Genomic DNA, 23,950 nt, shown 5'->3' with positions numbered 1-23,950 from the left:
ACCAAATTCTAATGTAAGATGATGAATCCTTGTTAATTGGAAGGCCTTGGTTGTACATCTTATGATGACGAGCCCCACAGATGTTAATTCCCTTGAACCTCAGATTACTCCCTGCTACCATATTTCTTAATGGATATGTATTATACCTACTGAAAAAATTTAGCTTCAGCACAGGCCCTATCTTTTTGGTAGTACCAATGAATCCAAGTACACCAAACCAGTATTTTTTTTGTCATTTAATTTTTTCAACTAACAAAAATCAACTTAATTTTATTCAATTAACCAAAATTTATTTTTTTTCCCTTCTACTTCCCTTCCTCCCTAAAGAAAAACATAATGCTTGCAACAATCAGTATTAATCCTGTTTGCCTAAAACAAGAGGCAAAAGACTTGACCCATAACTTTAACTGGAGAAATGAATTTGGATTTCTTAATATGAAGGCTTGCTGATCTAATTAAAGAAAATTGAAAAAATGTTCAATTAAAAAAGTTATAATTTTCAAAGGAAGAAATATGTGATAGGAATTGGCTTCATTTCTCTACAAAACCAATACACAAAGTACAGGTAATAATGAAAATGACAGTAACAGAGAATAAATGATATGATTACTAAAATGGAAGTATATGATTTGCTCAAAAGAATTAATTTTTAAAGAAGATGTGGTAGAATAGCATAGATTTTGTCTAAAAAGATATACTTGCATAAGGATCCATAAAAGTCCTGAAGAGAATATTCAGGGCAGGATAAAAAGGGAGAAAATAGAAATGATATTGTTTGGTGAGTGTAAGGCACATTGTTAAACAGCAAACACGGAGGCACTGTGGTAGAGGAGGAGAGAGGGCCAGACTGGATCTGGGTTTTATGGCTAGATCTGACACTTTGTTGCTGACTGTGTGACCCAATTTCTTCATTTATAAAATAAGGTTAATACTCGTGTTGCTACCCACCTCATGTAGTCTGTATGGTTTTAAATAAGTGAGCATAGAGATGTAAATCTCTAATAAAATTCTCAAGACATCAACACAATTACAGTATGAAAGAAAAGGAGAATGTGTCTAAAGAGACCCATGTAGAAGAGCAAAGGAAAGGCAAATCAATCAATCCAAATTTTAAGCAGAGATTTGCAGAAGACAGAGAAAACAGAGTCAGGAGTGAGTAGTGGTTGACAATGAATGCCAAACACCAACAAAGGGATATCTGTATGAGGAGGAGCTGCTTTAGGTACCTGGGGTATACAGGGCAAAGAAAACAAACAACAGAAAAGGAATTACTCTTTGATTCTCATTATACTCTTGTGTTCTCTGACAAGGAGATTTGGATGCACAGGACAAAAATGGTTAACAGGGAGCTGAAACCTAAGTTCCAAGACATGGGGTCATATGAACTATATCCTAAAGGCAAAAACCTGACTTCCATGACTGCTAAGCCCAATGGGTGACGTGACTTATAAAAGATTGAAAAAAAAGGCTGACAGAGGTGGTATAAGCCCGAGGAGCTGATTTTCAAAAAAGGAAAAGTGTAGAGTCTGAAAACTCAGGCTAGCAAGCTTGACTTTAATTTCTGGATTACACAGAAAACCAATAATAAAAAGGGATAGTTTTTGAGTATTTAGAATGGACAAGAAGTGATCATCAAAACAGGTCATGCTACAATAATCTCATTTCTTTTTCTGACATCATTACTAAGCTTGCAGACTGGAGGAATGATATAGCTAGAACTATACACCTAGGTTTCAGCAAAACAATACATGTTCTCCTGATAGTTTTGTGGAAGGAACAGATCATTATAGGATTATCGACTTGGAGCTGGAAGGAACCCTGGAGCCATCAATTCCAATATGGGGTCACAGAGCTTGGAAATGTCTCAGGAAGGATTCAAACTCTGACCAGTCTTGCTGACTGCAAGCCCAGCCCTCTATCTAGTCTACCACTTAGGTGCTGCTGCTGGTAGTAATTTAAGTGTGTCTGGAGCTCATGAAATGGCTGGACCTAAAAAGCAACCATAATTATTATGTCAACTTTGAGGGCATTCTTTAGAGTCCAAGGGATGTCCCCTTGGTCCATTTGTATTTAACAGTTTTATCATATGACTTGGTTGAAGACACAGAAGGAATGCTTGTCAAATTTACAGCTGATGTAAATTTCTCCTCATCCTAACTCAACTCTCTGACCACCTTGACCTCAGCAGAAACATGGACTGTATACCTACTCCCTGTACTCTGATATGTGATGAGCTTTTCTGTCTTATCTTGTTGGGGACTAGGCCTCCACATGACTTCCTAATCTCATGTTCCCAAGAGGATCGTCCCCCTCTTCCTAGCACCCCTTTCTTTATGAGTTTCCCTCATCAGAAGTCCTTGGGGGCAACAACTGACTAAATTTGTTTGTATTTCTATCCCCAATTTTTGGCACATAATATGCACTTCACAGATTCATTCTCATATTCTCTCTCTCTCTTACTTACATAGACACACGCATACACACAGACAGATACACACACACACAGTTGAAAGGGTATATTGGGTGACAGAGTCCAAATATGATAAGGATCTCAACTCAACAAAAAAGTAAAATCTAAAGATGAAATTTAATGCAGGGATATATCAAGCTGAATTTTTTAAAAAAATCTACTTCACAAAAGGAAGTATAGTTAGAAAATAGTTCATGTGAAAATGATCTGAGGATTTTATTTCACTGCAAGCTCAACATGAATCAAGAGTGTGATGTGTCAAAAAAAAGCTAAAGTGATGTCAGGCAGCACTAAGAAATGGATTGAAGGAACTTTGGATGTTTAGCTAGGCAAAGAAGATTTAGGGGAAACACGATCACTATAAACTCCTTGGGAGTGAAGATTATTTCATTCTTTGTATTTCTACCATTTGAACCTAGAATACAATGGGCAGCTCGGTGGCACAGTAGATAGAGCACTGGGCTGGTAATCAGGAAGACTCATCTTCCTGAGTTCAAATCTGACACTAGCTACGTGACTCTGGGCAAGTCACTTGACTCTGTCTGCCTCAGTTACTCACCTGCAAAATGAGCTGGAGAAGGAAATGGCAAACTACTCCAGTACCTCTGACAAGAAAACCCCATTTTCTGTTGGACATGACAGAAACAGCAACAACTGGCATATACTAGGCACTTAGTAAATGAGTGTTGATTGCTTGATGCAAGTGTTTTAAGGGTGTCACATAGAGGAGTGAACAGATTTATTGGGTTCATTCCCAGGGAGCAGACCTAAGAGAAAAGATGGAGCTTCCGACCACACCATGGTTGAAGAAAAAAGCAATGAGAGCATAAGAGAACTTGTAAGATGGAGATCTTTTTCGAGATGAAAGATATGGAGAAGAGTGCTCCTAGAGAGAAAGGAATTACTGCTATTGCAGTGAAGGAAGTCCTTCAAAGCCTAGCTAATGATGGCATGGTGGACTCTGAGAGGATTGGGATATCTAGTTGTTTCTGGGCTTTTTCAAGCAAAGCACTGCATATAAGTAAACAAAAACTGGAGACATCATCAACTCAGTTTTCAGAGAGGAATCAGAAGAAAGAGAATTTACAACAAAGCACGAAGAGAGCCAAAACTGGCCAGCAAGACACGGAAGAAAGTGCCTCACTCTCAAAGGAGCTTGCTTCCCTCTGGCAGCAGAAGGAACAGATAAAGGCTGAATTAGAAAAATACAAAGAAAAGTGATTCCAAAGTTGTAGAAGAAATATAGCAAGCAAATAAAGTAGCCGAGGATGCTGCTAACAGATGGATTGATAACATATCTGCTATAAAATCTTGGGCCAAAAGAAAATTTGAATTTGAAAACAGTAAAATTGATAAAAAATTTGGAATTTCAGAAGACTTTGACTGCATAGACTAAAACATCCTGTGGTAGTTCTTGATTAGTTGTGTGTATATGTGCATATTAATATTGTCCTTCCAAGATTATCAAAATGTAATACACTTGTAACTGTGTTGTTTTTCACTTGAATTCCTTTGATAAAGCACAAAATCCTTGAAAAAAAAAATATGGAAGTTGCATTGAACTATTTTTCAACTCAATAAGAAAAAAACCTTTCTTACAAATAGAGCCTCCAGTAGCAGTAAGTTCTTCCTCACTGGAGAAGGTTTTTAAGTGAAGATTGAGGTCACCTGTTGGGGGGTTGTGATAGAAAGAATTGTTATACTGGTATGTAATGGATTAGATGTCCACTGAAGTATTCTCTAACTCTGAGAGAGAGAGAGAGAGAGAGAGAGAGAGAGAGAGAGAGAGAGAGAGAGAGAGAGAGAGAGAGAGAGAGAGAGAGAAAGAGAGAGAGAGGGAGAGAGAGTGTGTGTGTGTTTTGTAGCCAAAGAAAGGCTAGGCATATACACCAGAAATGATTTTTAAAAGTTTCAATAAGCATGACCCCAAGATCTGAGCCTTTAAAAAGGAAACTTCCTTGAAAGGGATGGACAGTTGTTAAAAATGAAACTTTAAAAAAAATTATCTTACTGAGGAAGAAAAGTTTGCATGTGGGGAGAAACTCAAGGATCTCTGACCTCAGATTTCAAAAGGTCATGTATAAAAGATAGCATATATAATAATAATATTGAAATAAAAATTCTAAATTTGAAATAAAAAAGATTTCAAAAAATGCTAATGACAAAAAAAAGGCTTTAAAGGTTTGTTTGGAATAGGAAGAGGAAAGAATAAACCTACTACTTGAAATACCTTAGTGCAATGTTCACATGTCCTAGAGAAGCAGAATTATTTAACTCCTATTTTGTTTCTGTCTCCTTAAGGAAAATAATCCTTATCTTAAAGCAGAAAGGTCAAACACATTTGATTCAGAGTGTGAGGGGGTTTGGAATTGAAGGCCACAACAGCGAAGGAGATAACAACAGTGAACTTTAACTCCTTTAAATGCGTTCAAGTTTCAAGGCCCTGATGAATTACATCCCAGACTACTAAAAGAAGGTGCAAATATGATTGCTGACCTGCTTACCATCTGCAATCTGAGAAAATGTAAAGAACAGGAGCTATAGTGGATAATTTAGAGATGGAAATGGTCTTGCCAAGGTTTTGTTAGATTCAGGATTTGTAAAATTTGAGTTCTTCTATTGAGTTGAAACTTGCCTCCTCATAATTTCCACTAATTAATCTTAGGTCTATCCTGTGGAACTATGTGAGATTAAGTCCTACTATTGTTCCATAAAACAGTCTTTGAAATATTTTTACTGGGGGGAGGGGAAAGGAAAGAATAAAAAAGAGATAGGAATTTTATCTGGAAGTGGATGGGATAATAGATGACAGAAAGAAAGCAGATCTGCTCAGCTGATATTTTGCTTCTCTTTTCTCTGTCAAGGATAATCATCTCTGGACTGGATAAGGCAAAATAAAAAGAGTTAATGGGACTAATAGTTGATGCCCAAGAGAAAGTAAGAGAAAACTTGCTGGTTCTGGATGAGTCAAAATTCTCAGGCTAAGCTCAAATACATCAACTGCACTGAAAGAGTTAGCAGATAGGATTGATGAAATACTAAGCGATCACTGAAAAATCAATGGGAGCCCAGAAAAAAGGATGTGGAGTTAAGAGAAGAGAAAAAAGATGGGAGAAGAGTCTATAAAATATAAGTTAAGTGGGGACAAAGCACACACAACAATAAATATGGCACAGGATTTGAGACAGGCAAAAGAGAACTCCAGATGAAGTACTCAAGGAAAATTTCAGGAGGGAGACAACATTTTCAACTGGAGAAAACAGGAAAGGCTTCAGAGTAAAAAAAATATGTAAGTTGAACTTTGACAGAAGTCAAAAACTTTTAATAGAGAGGCAGACAAAGAAGGTAAGCAGACTCAAGAGGATAAGTCTGGAAAGGACTCTTGGAGTCAGATCATGGATTGTTAAGCAGTCTGCACTTGATCTTAAATGCAGAGGGAGCCCCTGATGGTTTCTGAACAAGGAAGTTGCATGCTGTAGTGAAATGAGGCTCTGGGTTTGAATCTTTGGTCTGTGATGAGTCATTGAACCTTTTCTGGCTTCAGTTTCCTCATTCATAAAGTAAGGGGGTTGGACCCAATGACTCTAAGATCCTTACTAGCTCCAAATCCATAAGCTAATGATTGATTTATTAATTAAGAGGATTATTTTGGCATCTGCATGAAGAATGGATTCAAGTAGGGAGACAATGGCTAGAGACAGCAGTCAGGAAGCAATTACACTAAACTACAGGAAAGACAGATATGGAGATTGAAGAGTCATCTACATCTTCACAGAATACTGTGTGGATCAGTAGGTTTCAGTAAACCTACAGAACAGAAGAAATCACCAATGGGGAGGAAATAAGAGATGAGGGCTGAGGATAGTATCTTGGAAGGAAACTCATACTTGGAGGACAAAGAAAAAGATTATAAAGTAGCAAACAAGACTGAGAAAGAAGACTAAGAGATGTAGGGAAACTAAGAGATCTTGTCATTTAATTCATGGGAAGACAGCATATACAGGAAAGTGTGCATGTGTGTGTGTGTTCTAACAGTGTCAATAATGCAAAAAACTTAAGAAATGAGTCCTAACGACAACACACCACAAAACGATTAAGAGGCTTTCAGTGACCTGTAAGAGCAATTTCAGTACAATGGAGGGGTGAGAAGAGATACTGTAAAAGACTAAGTGAATGAGTCATAGGAAAATGGAAGCAGTAAGTCAACATTACCCCTAGGAGTTCAGCAGTGAAGAGGAGGAGAAATACAAGATGACAACTCAAGGGACTGAAAGGGTAAAGGAAGACTTTTTAGTGGCAGGGGAGCATATTTGTAGGCAGTACAGAAGAGACCAGTAGTTGAAGCAGAGAGGGTGGGATGGAAAGAACACAATTTTGCAAGAAACAGGAAGGGATGGAACCTCACTCCCCTCTCTAAGTCCTCTAGATAAGAAGAGAGGTTAGCACTGTCAAAGAGAAGGACCATCTTTTCTTTTGAAGTGGGAAAAAGGAGGAAATTGGTGAAGATGAAGAAGTTAACATAAATATCCTCAGTAAAGTATGTCATGATTGAATTTTAACAAAACAGTAAACCGAGGCAGATCTCTGAGCAAGATAGCATTTATGAGCCTGGGCTTGCCTCAATTAATGTCAAACCAGATATCCTTGAAGGATAGCTTGGTGGAAGAAAGATAGCTCCCTTTTTGTTCAAACACATTCCCCAAGGTTAGCAAAATTCCTCGAGGCAAGAAAGCCAGATTTTTAAACTTTTGGGCTACCATTATAGGCCAATTGAACTCTGAACTAAGTACAGAGACAGAATCAAGTAGAGAAGAAAATTAATTACTTGTAAATAAGATCAGTGCATAAATGACACAGGATCAATTTTAATCTTCTTAAGCAGAAGGGGAAGCCTAACATAAGAAAGGGGCTTGCAGTAAACTGAAGATGTGAGGGCAAAGTAGATTTGGAACAGCTGAATAAACAATAAGATAGCGGGTTAGCAATGAATAAAAGGATGCTAAGCACCAAGGAGAGCTCAGTTGAAGTTAGACAACATGGTTTGTAGGAAACCCAGTCTGAATGGTTTAGTAATAATCTTTAGCAGCATTCAATGCCTTGGAAATTGGTAGTAGTAGAAGTAGTAGTAGCAGCAGCAGCAGCAGCAGCAGTAGTAGTAGCAGCAGCAGCAGCAGCAGCAGCAGTAGTAGTAGTAACAAGAAGCACTTATGTAGAACTTTAAGGCTGGCAAAAACACTTAAATATTTTAATTAACCAAGAAGCCTAGTAGTCTTATGAATTAGCAGCATAAAATGCTAATATTTAATGCACTCTCTCAGGACCGTCTTCTCTCCCACCAGTAAGTACTTTGGGCACTCAGCAATTTCCTGGCTGCTAGCATACCCTGCTCCTGCCCTCACCCTCTTCTTCAATGGTAACAAGCAACAGAATTCCACTCAACACACCCACTTGTGGAGAAGGAAAAGGTAAAGGAAACCATGAACATGCTCTAGTTGGGGTGGCAGGGCTCACGTCATATTTTATGGTTTTATGTCACAGACATAAAGAACAGAAAGAACTGACTGGATGCCAGCATGTGTGCAGAACTGAACCATGATGAAAGGAAAAAGGATTGGTATCCAGCAAGGACCAGTCCTGTCCCTACAGAGTAGGGACTAAGGCTAGTAAAAAGGGAATTCTTCAGTGTGGGAGGAGGCTGGGACAGTTTTCATATATAGTTCCTAAGAGACATACCATCACATGGGAAGGAGTCAGAAACTGAGCACTGGGGAAACATTAGAAAAAGAAATGAAATGGGAAGGCAAGAGAAGAAACAGTAAGTATCCACCACGTGCCATACACTGTGCAAAGTGCTTTACAAATATCACCTCATTTGGACTACCAAAGATCTCAGGAGGAAGGAAACTTAGTTAAAAACTCAGAACACAAGTACGTTAAGTCAACAGAAGATACTAAAACAGAGAGGAAGATGGCTACTAAGACATCTAAATGACAACAAATATCAATAAATACCGCAAAACAAAAGAAGATTAAACCACATTCAATAAAATAGACAACTCCTCCATTTTCTCACAGAGCATGGAACCATAGCAGGATATCCTTGAATGGTTAAAGAGAGAAATAAAAATCTTAAAAGAAGTTAAAAGGCAACAAATGACAGAATTCATTGCCTGCACAACAAAAATGAGCAGAATAGAAAAATCTGAAAGGTTTGGTGAATCTATCCAAAGAAGCAAAAGGGATAATAAATGACTGGGATTAGAAACATACTGAAATGAAAGACAATTTAGAAAAGAAGCAAAAATCAATAAAACTTTTAAAAATTCATGATTGCCATATAAGCAATCAAAGTCAAAGACAGGATGTGTAGAGACAACTTAAGGATCACAGGTCTCCAGAATAACATTACAAACCAAAACACATGAACACAAATAATGCAAGAACCAGAAAAGAGTCCAGGAATTCTGAACACAGAAGAGAAAGTATCAACATATTGGCTCCAAAAATGGAATGGGCAAGGTTGAAGGCCAAGAGGCTGACTGGAGAGAGGGATTTTCTATTTTAAGAACTTAGAGGAAGAAAAACTTCGGGTGGTGTTAAGTATTTACTTGTGAAAATCTCTCTTAGAATGTAAATTAGACAGAAGATACAGGGTTGGAGAAACTGATGTACTGATAACCTTTTTAAAACCCTAGGGAGCATGAGGTAGTAGGAAGTAGCAGTGGGAAGCAAAATGCCTCAATACTGGGTATTGGAGGCATGAGAGAAGGAACCACCATTGAAGAGGACAGTAAAGGATATGGTAGCTTCAAGAGAAAGTCAAGTTTCAGTTAGGGTCAGAAGCTATAAGGAATATTAAAGAGTGAGAAAGAAGGTAAAGGAAAGGGTTAAACACAGACCAGGAGATCCAGAACTCAGAGTAGAAGCAAGGAGGGAGGGACTAGGGATAGGCAGAAATGTAAGTACAGAGAGATTTTTGTTTAGGCAAATCAGAAGAACAAGAGGGATTTGTTAGCAGTAGGATAAGATAAGTAATAAGCAGGAAAATGTTTGGAGAATAAATCAGCTGGAAGTTTCTATTGGTAGGTTGGTGCCTAGAAAGATTTTCATTAATGTTCGGGTGTAACATTTACCTTTCATTATAAAACTGATTAAGTAGTTTCTTTTAAAAAGCAATGAACAAAGGTATTATAAAATGCAAGTTAAAACACCTCACACCTATCAGTCTGACACTGAAAAAAATCCTAAAAACTTATTGGAGTGACTATGGGAAGACAGACACTGTGGTGCACTGGTGGTGGAGTAGTTAACTGATACAACCATTCTGGAATAGTGCTGCTATGTTGTAGCAAAGGACCTAAAAACAAAGCTGGTACCTGTCAATTGGGGAACGGTTGAACAAATGATGGCAAATGAATGTAATGGAATATTACTGTGCTATAAACAATGATGAAAGAGATGGTTTCAGAGAAACCTGGGAAGACTTTTATGATTTAATGAAGAGTGAAGTGAGCAGAGTTAGAACAATTTATAGAGTAACAACAATATTATGAAGAAAAACAAGAAAGACTTTTAACAACTCCAATCAATACAATAAGTCAGACTACAAGAGGATCAAGGAGAGGTGGGATGGACTCAGTTTTAATGAGACGTAAACAGTTCTGAACATGGCCAAAGGGTGGATTTGTTTTGCTTGACTATAATCATTTGCTAGACAGGTTGTGTTTTCTTTTTTCATTTGTAGAGGAGAGTGAAACTAGCAATCATGCTAAAGAAGAAAAAGAAAAGGTAGTCATTAAAGAACTTAAAAAGATACACAGAAGGGAACAAAAGGATGTTCAGGAGGAAACATCAACAAGAGAACTCTGGATTTGTTGAATTCATTATTATGATTATTGTTACTCCGAGATATAAACTGTAATTTCACATTTAAACCTTTTTTTCTCTTGTTTCCTGTGTGGAGATGCTACTTTCTTGGAGTGCTTAAGTTCAGAATAAATTTATAAATATTTTAGAACTTTAAAAAAACCTATGAATAAGGTATCCCCTCTGTATCAAAATCAACACTGCCTATCTGGACACTGGGTTTAAAAAAGTTAAGCTAAAACAGATTTCCAGTTATCATAAGGCATGGGAACAAAAATAGATTGGAATATAGAAAGAAATTAACAAAACTTACATTGTATTGATGATTAGCCACTGGTTTAAAATTAGTTGTGACAGCTTTGTCCAGCTGCTGTGATAATCTTACAGGTTTTGAAGATTCTTCTATTTGTAACCTGAAAAATGGAGGAATCATTAACATAACCTTCTTTGTACGGCCAAATGCTGCCAGTTATAAAACTATGTTCATAATTCAGCTGATAACAATTATACCTTAATATCTCAAGACAAACTCAAAGGTATGCCAGTCTCAAAACAAAATACTATTTAGTACTCATATGATTTAAGTCTAAAGTAATATATGATTTTCATTCGTGGATAACAGAATTTCTCTTAACATAGGTAATTATATCTTGTAATTGTTAAGACTTAGAATGCAACAATTTTCAAAATTTTAATATTCAAAACTGCCTTTGATCAACAGACTCAAATTAATACATTTTTTTTTCTAAATATGCAGGCATACTAGTATTCAATGGATACTCTTTGACACTGTATATTTAAAATAGTGAAGTCGGGAAGAAGGGAAAGTTTGAGGAGAAAGATAACAAGTTTAGTTTTGGAGATGACGAGTTAAAAATGTCTGTGAAACATCCAGTTTGAGGTGTCCCATAGGTAATTGGTAATGTGAGACTGGAGACTAGTTAGGCTAGGGCTGGACAAAGGGATCTGAGATGCAGATGCAGACCATACGCATAGATATGGTAACTTGGATCGACAAGAGCTGATGAGAACACTTAAGTGAAACAGCAAAGAGGGCCCAAGACAGTTGTCCAGGACACATATGGTTATGAGGGCATAACTTGGATTCAGCAAAAGATTCTGAGAAGGAGAAGTCAGCTGGACAGGAGAACCAGAAAAGTAAGCATCAGTGTCAAACGCTGCAGAGTGATCAAGAAAGATGAATATTGATAACAGATATTAGATTGGGCAATTGAAAGACTATTGATAACTTTGCAGAAAACAGCTTCAGTTGAATGATGTGGCTGGAAGTAGCATTACAGAAATGGGAGCAACAGAAACAGAGGCACCAATTATAGAGAACTTTCTCAAAGAATTTAGAAACAAAAGGGAGGAGAGGAACAGGACAACAGCAGTTGAGGATGGGTGGATCAAGTGAAGATTTAACTGAGGATGGGGGAGAAATGGGCACATTTGTAGAAGTAATGAAGTTGCCAGTACGCAGGGAGAGACTGAAGATAAGTGAGAGGGTACAGATGACAGAGGGGGTAGTCTTCTGGAGGAAACAGATACAAGTTTAGGTTTAGTTTCCTCATCTGAACAAGAGATGATCTCTAGGATGCCTTTCATCTCCAACAATCTATGAGTTTACAATCTAATTAGAGAAATAAAAGAAAAACTTTGACTAATAGGTCAGTAGAAAAGATATCACAAGGTAGTTCCCAATAATGCCAAATGAACTATGTGGACAATGATGTTAATAAAGTTCAGAGCAGGGAGAGAAAGACTGGGGGGACCAAGAAAAATTTCATGGAAGAAGGGGAATCTGGAATAAGTCTTAAAGGATAGGTAGGATAGAGACACGTCAAGAAGAAGGGCAAGGACAAAGTCATTCCTGTCAGAAGGAATGGTAGGAAAAAATCCAGAATCAGTAAAGTGCAAAGCATGTTTAGTAGGCAGTGAATAAATTTGTTTGTTTGGAGCAAAAAAAGATTTTTAGGTGGTCAAAAGAGAATGAGTCCCCCAATTTTTCACTCTAATTACGTGAAAGAAAACCCCAATTAAGGGGAACTTTCAAACAACCAGCATCACAGGAAATTTAACAGTCCAAGTTCCAGGAGAATATAATTAAGTACCAAATTTCTATGACATTTAATACTTACTAAAGTTTATTTTCAATCTTATAATTTTCATTATTAGGGATGGTTTTTAGAAAGCAAGTCCACAAGTATTTAAATGTTACCTACATATTAATAAAATGTTAAGTGTTGCTAGGGAACACATACTCTACCATCAAGAAGATGATATCTTTTTGGGAAACAAGTTACATATATGGGAAACAATAAAAAAAAATAGAATATTTGTTCTGAAGGCTAAATCCTAGGGTACTGCTGTTTGGTAAGCACAAAAAGTAACACAGTGGACTTGACAAATGACTGAATCTGGGAGAATATAAAGGGTATCAGGTACAATATAAATCACCTCTAAGTTTTTAAGTCTGAGAGGAAGCAGAGTAGTATAGCTACCTATAGTGATGGGAAGTTAGCAAGAGGAGATAAGGAAATGTGTTTTGCATACCAATCAACAAAGATTTACTGAATACTATGTGCTAGAAGTCAAAGATGACACAACACAGCACAGTGTCTGATACATTAGGAAGTGCCTTGTTCACTGCTGACTGAAAGGTCATAAACTGGGTGACTAAAAGAACTGTGGTAGCCTTGACAGAAATATAGGGGTTCAGAAAATGGATGGGTTTTAGAGGAAAGATGATGAGTTTTGTTTTGGACATGTTAAGCTTTAGATGCTTAATGAACATTCAGTTCAAAAGTTTAGCAAGTAGTTGATGTATGGTATTAGAGCTAAGGAGAACAAAACACCCCTCCCCCCTCAACCCGCTGTGTATTATCTCTATAGGGGTCATTAAGTGAGAAAGTACAGTAGAAGAGTCAAGCACCCTGGAGGAAAGCAACTGTATCAAATACTAGAGAGAAGTCAAAAAGTTTGAGGACTGAGGAAAAGCAATCAGATTTGGCAATTAAGGGATAATTAAAAGTTGAGAGAGAGGGAAAGTTCAAAGATCAATGTAAGAGTCATTTCCTGATAAATATCGTATCCATTGAACTTAACATGTAATCCAAAGAACCCCGACAGAAGATGGCCAACTCTAGAAATCCATGTTTTGACATATGACTGCTTGGTATCATGTTCTGAAAACACATTGCATAAAGCTCTCTCCTTAGGGACACTGTGACTTACTCTCTTCCCAACTCATCTTTGTCTTGAAGCCCCTTTCCCCTAATCTATCTTCTACTGCACCAAGAAATCATCTTTCATGTTGCAAACAGCTCACTTTGCCATTTCTATCTTTGGGCCAGCCAGAAGGGACACTTAATCCCCTTTTCCCATAAACTATTTCTCTCAGATTTATTAAATAGTTTGAGCATTCTTTTGGGTTTCAGTATGTTTGGTTGTTTCATTACAAAAATTATCTTATGCTTATCTTTCTTTGTATTTGCATTTATTACAGATCAGTGCATATTGATTTATGTTCAGATTTTTGGATTCAGGTTTCTTTTTAACATCTTAAACACTGAAGCAACTTTGTCAAGAGCTGAGGATATCTGTAATTTCTAATGTCACCAAGTATGATATCTTTTAGAATATATTATAGAAAATAATAAATGTTGGCACAGTTCCCTCTTTTTAATCCTGTTTGGAAGGGAAAGCCCAAACAGAAACTTGGTCTTCCAATTATCCACTGAAAAAGCCAACTACTATTTCTCATGTTTCTTCTAAAAAGAATACTCAATAGTTCAAAATTCAAAAGGTTAACTTGTAGAACTAAAACAGAATATTTTTTAAAGAATAAAAATCTTAAAATACTTTAATTAACTTTGAATAATTTAAAGTAACTTAAAAAGGGTTTTATTTAACACTACATAATTCATTTAGCATTATCTCATGAAGTGTCAGAGCACATTTTCACAATTTTCCTATGTAACAATGCACTAAATTAATAACTGACCTCTACACTTAGTCAAGGGCAAATTAAAGTTTCTTTAGCTCTATGAAAAGTAGCTTCATTTGGTAAACAGGATTTAAATCAAATAATCAAAACATACTGGGGAAAGTCTTGCAAGATATATTGACTAAGAATTGCTTTGGGGGCAAGGGAAAATTAGATTAGTATAAAGATATGATATGATGAACTCATCTAGCTTAAGCAAAAGAAGAATTTCTCTGTGAGGAGGTATCCTGAATCATGAGTTAGTATCCTCTCAGTATAACCACTTAATCTAAACTCCATAAACATATGTTAAACATTTATTTAAACCTACAAGAAAAATATGAGTGTTTATGTATAATGTCTCAATCACACCAGAGGAAGAACTGTATTTCTTTTACAACTCTGGATGGTATCCAGACCTATTAAGAAAGTACTATTAAGTACTATTAAGAAAGTTCTATTAAGAAAGTACTGAAGACTAACCTTGTTGCCTGGTGCAGAGGTTTAAAGTTGAATTAGGTCAGTCAACAAGCATTTATTAAGTCCCTACTATGTGACTATCATTGTGCTAAGTTCTGGGAAACATGAGTGCAAGGAGATCACATTTTAATGAGGGAGACAACATGCAAACAACGATTCAAATATAAGATATATAGAAGAGTAGGTAAAAGGTAATCTCAGAGGGAAGGAACTAGGAATGGGGAGGATGAGGAAAGCCCTCCTAAATATAGAAGGTAGGATTTGAGCTGACTCTTGAAGGAAACCAGAAACTAAAGCATTCTAGGCATGGAGGACAGCTAGTGAAAAGTCATAGACAGTGGAGACAGAATGTAAAGTAACAGAAAGAAGGCAGATAGGAGAGAGTGTGAGTGTGTGTGTGTGTGTGTGTGTGTGTGTTTATACACATACATTTGAATTTTTTTTCTTGGCTGTTCACAGGAAATAGGTTGTTGAAGAAAGAATGAAAAATAACTAACTGGATACTAAATAATTTAATCTTACAGAACTGGAAGGCTAATAAATCAGAGAAACAATAGATAATTCCATTAAAGATGATGACAGACATTGAGACAACACATTAAAATTTGTGGGATGCAGCTAAAATATCCCTTAAGGGAAATTCTGTATCTTTAAAGACTTTTAAAGACACTTGTCTTAAAAAGTGAAAAAAAAAAAGACATCAAGGAATTGGGCATGCAACTAAAAACAACAAATTTAAACATCTCAAAAAAACCCAAAAAGGAATCCTGAAAATCAAAGAAGAAATTAACAAAACGAAAGCAAAAAAAAACCCCTTTTGAATTAATAAAACTTGAAGTGGATTTTCTGAGAAAAAAATTGGCTATTAAGGAAAACCAAACAGTTATCAAATGTGAAAAAAGAGAATTCACAATAAATGTAAAAGAAGTAAATGATAACATCAGACACTATTTTTGCCCAACTACAGGCCAATAAAACCAGAACAAGCTATAAATCAACACCCAAATTAAAAAAAAAACACAGGGACTAGACAGAATTATATGAGAATTCTATCACTCAAAGAACAATTGATTTCAAATTTATGCAAAAAGTTTGTAAAAACATATTAAGTATCATTTTAAACTTTGAAACATCTCTTGTACACACCCCATTTTTTTCAAAAATTTATTTATAGTTTTCAACATTAATTTCCACAAGATTTTGAGTTCCAAATTTTCTGACCCTCTATCACCTTCCCCCACTCCAAGATACCAAGCATTCTGATTACCCCTTCCCTCAATTTTCCCTTCCTTCTATCACACCCCTCCCTTCCCTTATCTCCGTTTATCTTTTCTTGTAGGGCAAGACAGATTTCTATACCGTGTTATCTATATTTCTTATTTCCTAGTTGCATGCAAAAACAATTCTCAACATTTATTCCCAACACTTTGAGTTCCAACTTCTCTCCCTTTCTCCCTCTTATTCCCACTGAGAAGGCAAGTAATCCAATATAGGCCATGTATGTGGAGTCATACAAAAGACTTTCATAATAGTCATGTTGTGAAAGACTAACTATATGTCCCTCCATCTTACCCTATCCCCCATTTATTCTATTCTCTCTTTTGACTTTGTCCCTCCCCCAAAACATTTACTTCTAATTACTCCCTTCTCCCATTTGCCCTCCCTCCTATCATCCCCCCACCTCACTTATTCCCTTCTCCCCTACTTTCTTCTAGTGTAAGATAGATTTTCACACCAAATTGAGTGTGCATGTTATTCCCTCCTTAAGCCAAATGTGATGAGAGTAAGCTTCATTTTTTCCCCTCTTACCTCCCCCTTTTTCCCCTCCACTAAAAAACTTTTTCTTGACTCTTTTATGAGAGATAATTTGCCCCATTTCATATCTCCCTTTCTCTTCCCAATATATTCCTCTTTTACCCCTTAATTTCGACTTTTTAGATATCATTCCTTTCCATTCAACTTACCCTGTGCCCTCTGTCTATATATATGTATATAATCCCTCCAACTACCCAAATACTGATAAAAGTTTCAAAAGTTACAAATAATATCTTTTCATGCAGGAATGTAAACAGTTCAACTTTAGTAAGACCCTTATGATTTCTCTTTCTTGTTTACCTTTTCATGCTTCTCTTGATTCTTGTGCTTGAAAATTAAATTTTCTATTCAGCTCTGGTCTTTTCATCAAGAATGCTTGAAAGTCCTCTATTTCATTTTTTTTTCCCCTGAAGTATTATACTCAGTTTTGCTGGGTAGGGGATTCTTGGTTTTAATCCTAATTTCTTTGACTTCTGGAATATTCCAAGCCCTTCAATCTCTTAATGTAGATGCCGCTAGATCCTGTGTTATCCTGACTGTATTTCCACAATACTTGAATTGTTTCTTTCTGGCTGCTTGCAATATTTTCTCCTTGACCAGGGAACTCTGGAATTTGGTTATAATATTCCTAGGAGTTTTCCTTTTGGGATCTCTTTCTGGAGGTGATTGGTGGATTCATTCAATATTTATTTTACTCTCTGGTTCTAGAGTATCAAGACAGTTTTTCCTTGATAATTTCATGAAAGATGATGTCTAGGTTGTTGTTGTTGTTGTTTTTTTTTTTTTTTTACCATGGCTTTCAGGTAGTCTAATAATTTTTAAATTTTCTCTCCTGGATCTATTTTCCAGGTCAGTTGTTTTTCCAATGAGATATTTCACATTGTATTCTATTTTTTTCATTCTTTTGGTTTTGTTTTGTAATTTCTTGGTTTCTCATAAAGTCATTAGCTTCCATCTGCTTCATTCTAATTTTTAAAGAATATTTTCTTCAGTGAACTTTTGAACCTCCTTTTCCATTTGGCTAATTCTGCTTTTTAAAGCATTCTTCTCCTCACTGGCTTTTTGGACTTTTTTTTGCCATTTGGGTTAGCCTATTTTTAAAGGTGTTATTTTCTTCAGCATTTTTTGGGGTCTCCTTTAGCAGGTTGTTGACTTGCTTTTCAAGATTTTCTTAAATCACTCTCATTTCTCTTTCTAGTTTTTCCTTCACCTTTCTTACTTGATTTTCAAAATCCTTTTGAACTCTTCCATGGCCTGAGACCACTGCATATTTTTTTTGGAGGTTTTGGATACAGAAGCCTTGACTTTGATGTCTTCTTCTGATGGTGTGCATTATTCTTCATCATCCAAAAGATGGAAGAAAATACCTGTACACCAAGAAAGTAAACTTCTATGGTTTTTTTTTTCCTTTTTTTGGGCATTTCCCCAGCCAGTTACTTGACTTTTGTGTCCTTTGTCAAGAGGAGGGTATACTCTACCGACCTATAAGATCTCAGTTCCTCCAAGGTAGCATAGTCAAGGGAGAGGAGTTTACTCCTCTCCTGGCCTGTGAGCAACCACAAGCACTCTTCTGCCCAGGATCTGTGCATAAGATTCCCTCTCCAGAGCCTCCACCAGCTCCACCAGCCAGTGCTCCTCCTCACCCCAGGGAAACCACTCAGGGTTGAGATCCAGATCAGTGGCTTGATTGCCCCAAGGTCTTTAGGCTGAGGGCTCCAAAATGGACACTGTCACCAGCCAGGGCTAGGGTACACACCTCCTTCTGTTCTCTTACACAGCCATCTCCTGGTGCAGGTCCTCATCACCTCATGCCTGGGCAACTGCAATAGTTTTCTAGTAAGGTCCTTAAAATCACATATTTCTGCACTCTAGTCCATGCCCCACTCAGCTGTCAAATTTACCTTCCTAAAGCATAGGTCTGAGCAAGTCCTCTCCCCCTATTCAATAAATTCCAGTAACCCTCTATTTCCTCTTTTTTAAAATATGAATTCCTCTGTTCAGCTTTGAAACTCCTTGATAACTTTGGCTCATTCCTACTTGTTTTTCTTTTAAAAAAATCTATTTTATTTTTAGATTCATATTCTCTCTCTCACCTTCTCCCCCCCGCAAGAAAAATAAAATCTGTTATGATCATATATAGTCAAACAAAACAAATTCCCACATTGGCTATGTTCTATCTTAAAATGCCTCATTCTGCACTCTGAATACATCACCTCTCTATTTGGAAATGAGCAGCATATTTAGGAGTCTTTTGGAATGGTGGCTGGTCACTGGGTTGAAGAAAGACACCGGGGAAAAAACTCTTTACAGCAAGTTTTTCTGATAACAGTTTCATGTACAAGAAACTGCTTTAAATTTAACTGTCTTTATAATATTGTTGTTATTTTAGAAATTGTTTTTCTAGGTTTGCCAACTACACTTTAACCAATTTATACAAAACTTCCCAGGTTTTTCTGAAATCATTCCTTTCATTTTTTTAAACAGTGTAATACTATTCTATTATTTTCATTATTATTTATCATTCATTATTATTTAAGTTATGGCTTACATAACTTAATTCAACCATTTCCCAATTGATGGGTACCACCCCTCAGCTTTCAATTCTGTGACACCACAAAAAGAGTTACTTTAAATTAATTTTGTATATATGGGTCCTTTTCCTTTGATTGCCTGGATATAGATCTAGTAACAATACTGCCAGGTTAAAGAGTATGCACAATTTGGGGAGAGGGAGGGAGGCGTGGAGCCAATATGGCTGAATAAAAGCAGGAACTTGCTTGAGTTCTCCCCCAAACTCCTCCAAATACCTTTATAAAATGAATCTAAACAAATTCTAGACCTGCAGAACCCACAAAATGGTGAAGTGAAACAAATCTCCTGCCCAAGACAGCCTGAAAGGTTGGTAGGATGGGTGTATCATACAGGGCTGGGAGCAGAGTGCAGTCCAGTGTAGGCCGTGCCAGCACAGACTGGGCCCGAGCAGGCCTCAAAGGACTGAATCCCTGGCAGATGTGGTGGTTTTCAGACTTCTCAACCCCAAAATGCCAAGTACAACTTGGAAGGTCAGTAGAAAAAGCTTGCTGGGCAAGATGGCGGAGTAGAAAGAGCTAGCTCCAAACCCAAAGCCCATAAAATACCTGTAAAGAAAAACTCCCAAAAAATTCTGGAGCAGCAGAAGCCATAGAACAACAGAGCGGACGAGATTTCTGTTGTAGAAAGCCCTGAAAAACTGACGCGAAAGGTCTGTCGTGCACCAGACCTGGAGCAGAGCCCAGCCCTGGCTTGGCCGCGTGGCATCGAGAGAAGCAAATCCGAGCAGGCTTCAGGGATGGAATCTCCAGTGGCTGAGCAGGTCCCTCCACCCACAGGTGCCAAAGGTCGGTGAGAGGGTCTTTTTGGCTGGATGAGAGGGGAGCGGGGTGTTCCCGTAACTCAGGCCCCCTCGGGAGGCAGCAGCAGAGGCAGCCCTGGACAGGGGCTCCCAAAGCAGGCAGGAGCTCAGATCCATTGTTGAAGATCACTGCATTAAGCCCCCTGAGGGAACTGAGTCCCGTGAGGTGGCCCTGCCCAGACCTGAGCACCTGAACTTAATCTCACACTGAATAGCAGCCCCACCCCTGCCCAAAGCCCTGAGGCTGGGAAGCAGCATTTGAATCTCAGACCCCAAGTGCTGGCTGGGTAGATCTGGAGGGGAAGTGGGTGTGAAGAGAATATTCAGAAGTCAAGTCACTGGCTGGGAAAATGCCCAGAAAAGGGGGTAAAAAAATAAGACCACAGAAGGTTACTTTCTTGGTGAACAGATATCTCTCCTCCCTTCCTTTCTGATGAGGAAGAACAATGCTTACCATCAGGGAAAGACATAAAAGTCAAGGCTTCTGTATCCCAAACATCCAAAATAAATATTCAGTGGGCTCAGGCCATGGAAGAGCTCAAAAAGGATTTTGAAAATCAAGTTAGAGAGGTGGAGGAAAAACTGGGAAGAGAAATGAGAGAGATGCAAGAAAAGCATGAAAAGCAGGTCAACACCTTGCTAAAGGAGACCCAAAAAAATGCTGAAGAAAATAACACCTTGAAAAATAGGCTAACTCAATTGGCAAAAGAGGTGCAAAAAGCCAATGAGAAGAATACTTTCAAATGCAGAATTAGCCAAATGGAAAAGGAGGTTCAAAAGCTCACTGAAGAAAATAGTTCTTAAAAATGAGAATGGAGCAGATGGAGGCTAATGACTTTATGAGAAACCAAGAAATCACAAAACAAAACCAAAAGAATGAAAAAATGGAAGATAATGTGAAATATCTCATTGGAAAAACAACTGACCTGGAAAATAGATCCAGGAGAGACAATTTAAAAATTATGGGACTACCTGAAAGCCATGATCAAAAAAAGAGCCTACACATCATCTTTCATGAAATTATCAAGGAAAACTGCCCTGAGATTCTAGAACCAGAGGGCAAAATAAATATTCAAGGAATCCACAAAACACCGCCTGAAAGAGATCCAAAAAGAGAAACTCCTAGGAACATTGTGGCCAAATTCCAGAGTTCCCAGGTCAAGGAGAAAATATTGCAAGCAGCTAGAAAGAAACAATTCAAGTATTGTGGAAATACAATCAGGATAACACAAGATCTAGCATCTTCTACATTAAGGGATCGAAGGGCATGTAATAGGATATTCCAGAAGTCAAAGGAACTAGGACTAAAACCAAGAATCACCTACCCAGAAAAACTGAGTATAATACTTCAGGGGAAAAAAATGGTCTTTCAATGAAATAGAGGACTTTCAAGCCTTCTTGATGAAAAGACCAGAGCTGAAAAGAAAATTTGACTTTCAAACACAAGAATGAAGAGAACCAGGAAAAGGTGAACAGCAAAGAGAAGTCATAAGGGATTTACTAAAGTTGAACTATTTACATTCCTACATGGAAAGACAATATTTGTAACTCTTGAAACTTTTCAGTATCTGGGTAGTGGGTGGGATTACATACATACACACACACACACACAAACACACACACACACACAGAGCACAGAGTGAATTGAATAGGATGGGATCATAGCTTAAAAAAATGAAATTAAGGGGTGAGAGAGAAATATATTGGGAGGAGAAAGGGAGAAATGGAATGGGGCAAATTATCTCTCATAAAAGAGGCAAGCAAAAGACTTTTTAGTGGAGGGAAAAAGAGGGGAGGTGAAAGAAAAACATGAAGTTTACTCTTATCACATTCCACTAAAGGAAGGAATAAAATACACACTCATTTTGGTATGAAAACTTATCTTACAATACAGGAAAGTGAGGGATAAGGGGATAAGCAGGGTGGGGGGGATGATGGAAGGGAGGGCAATGGGAAAAGACAGCAATTTGAAGTCAACACTCTTGGAGAGGGACAGCATCAAAAGAGAGAATAGAAGTAATGGGGGACAGGATAGGATGGAGGGAAATATAATCAGTCCTATACAACACAACTATTATGGAAGTCATTTGCAAAACTACACAGATATGGCCTATATTGAATTGCTTGTCTTCCCAAAGGGAATGGGTGGGAAGGGAGGGATGAAGAGAAGTTGGAACTCAAAGTTATAGGAACAACTCTCGAGTACTGTTCTTGCCACTAGGAAATAAGAAATACAGGTAATGGGGTATAGAAAGTTATCTGGCCCTACAGGACAAAAGAGAAGATGGTGACAAGGGAAGGGAGGGATGATAGAAGAGAGGGCAGATTGGTGATAGGGGCAATCAGAATGCTCAATGGTTTGGGGTGGGGGGAGGGGACAAATGGGGAGAAAATTTGGCACCCAAAATTTTGTGAAAATGAATGTTAAAAGTTAAATAAATAAATTTAAAAAAAAAAACCCAAAAAAAAGAAAAAGCCTGTTGGACCTGTGTGAGAGAGTAGGGCAGTTTGGCCCCAGCGTTGGGGCAGTGGAGCCTGTTGTCATTTTAGCAGCAGCGGCGGCAGCTATTTCTGAAGTTCTAGGCCCATAGATTATGAGTGATTGAGTGGCCGATCGGAGTGGGGATTGCAGGGATCTCTTTGTCAGTACTGGGCAGGAGTCTCTTGTTTTGCCCTGCTTGGATTTGGGTCACAGTCCTGGGGCAAGGAAGAGTGCTGGCGTGGTGAAGCTTGTGGAATTGGTAGACAGAGAATTCTCACTGTTCCAAGGCAGAAAAGAGTGGCTGAGGTCACTCACAGACCAGAGTACAGGAGAGGAGTAAACACCTCTCCTTTGATCATATAACTTTAGAAGGGCTGAAAATTTACAGGTTCCTAGAAGTATTTCTGAAAACAACTGCCCAAAACCTCTGAAGCTTGGACAGTAAACTTTTCCCTCTTTCTTCCCCCACTGGAAGCAGAGAACTGCCTTGACAAAGAGCTCAAAAACCAAGTAATTGGCTGGGGAAATGAGCAAACAGCACAGAAAAAAAACAGACTATAGAATCATACTTTGGTGACAAGCAACTCAAATGGCAAAAGAAGTCTAAAAAGCCAATGAGAAGCAAGTCTTAAAAAGCAGAATTACTCAAATGGAAAAGGAGGTCCAAAAGCTCACTGAAGAAAATAATTCCTTGAAAACTAGAATAGAGCAGATGGAAGCTCATGAGACTTTATGAAACATCAAGAAATTATAAAACAGAACCAAAAGAATGAAAAAATAGGACCCAATGTAAAGTATCTCACTGGAAAAACAACTGACCTGGAAAATAAATCCAGGAGAGAATTTAAAAATTATTGTATTACCTGAAAGCCATGTAAAAAAAACCCTAAGAGCCTAGACATCATCTTTCAAGAAAATATCAAGGAAAACTGCCCTGATATTCTAGAACCAGAGGGTAAAACAGATATTGAAAGAATCCACAAATCACTTCCTGAGAGAGATCCCAAAAGGAAAGCTCTTAGGAACACTACAGCCAAATTCCAGAGTTCTCAGGTCAAAGAGAAAATATTGCAAGCAGCCAGAAAGAAACAATTCAAGTATTCTGGAAACACAATGAGGATAACACAAGATCTAGCAGCTTCTACATTAAGGGATCAGAGGGCTTAGAATGTGATATTCTGGAGATCAAAGGAGGTAGGATTAAAACCAAGAATCACCTACTCAGCAAAACTGAGTATAATATTTCAGGGGGAAAAAAATGGACACTCAATGAAATAGAGGCCTAGCAAGCATCTTGATGAAAAGACTAGAGCTGAACAGAAAATTTGACTTTCAAATACAAGACTCAAGAGAAGCATAAAAAGGGAAACAGGAAAAGAAAAATCACACAGGACTTATCAAAGTTGAACTGTTACATTCGTACATGGAAAGATAATATTTGTAATCCTTGAGAGTTTT

At 37.6% G+C, this 23,950-nt stretch overlaps 1 protein-coding gene and 1 pseudogene across 2 annotated transcripts in view; one reads left to right on the top strand and one right to left on the bottom strand.

Annotated features, from left to right (window-relative positions):
* GTF2F2 (general transcription factor IIF subunit 2) overlaps positions 1-23,950 on the bottom strand; it is a 161,661-nt gene that overhangs the window by 16,466 nt on the left and 121,245 nt on the right. For both annotated transcript variants that reach the window (XM_072617189.1, XM_072617190.1), the window contains one exon: positions 10,650-10,749. In XM_072617189.1, the coding sequence (XP_072473290.1) occupies positions 10,650-10,749 (100 nt within the window). The remainder of the gene's footprint in view (positions 1-10,649; positions 10,750-23,950) is intronic.
* LOC140510870 (meiotic nuclear division protein 1 homolog) lies at positions 3,314-3,866 on the top strand (annotated as a pseudogene).

This window comes from Notamacropus eugenii, chromosome 6 (assembly GCF_028372415.1).
Source record: "Notamacropus eugenii isolate mMacEug1 chromosome 6, mMacEug1.pri_v2, whole genome shotgun sequence".
In the NCBI taxonomy this organism is placed as follows: domain Eukaryota; kingdom Metazoa; phylum Chordata; class Mammalia; order Diprotodontia; family Macropodidae; genus Notamacropus; species Notamacropus eugenii.
This window is presented reverse-complemented; position numbering and strand designations above follow the sequence as displayed.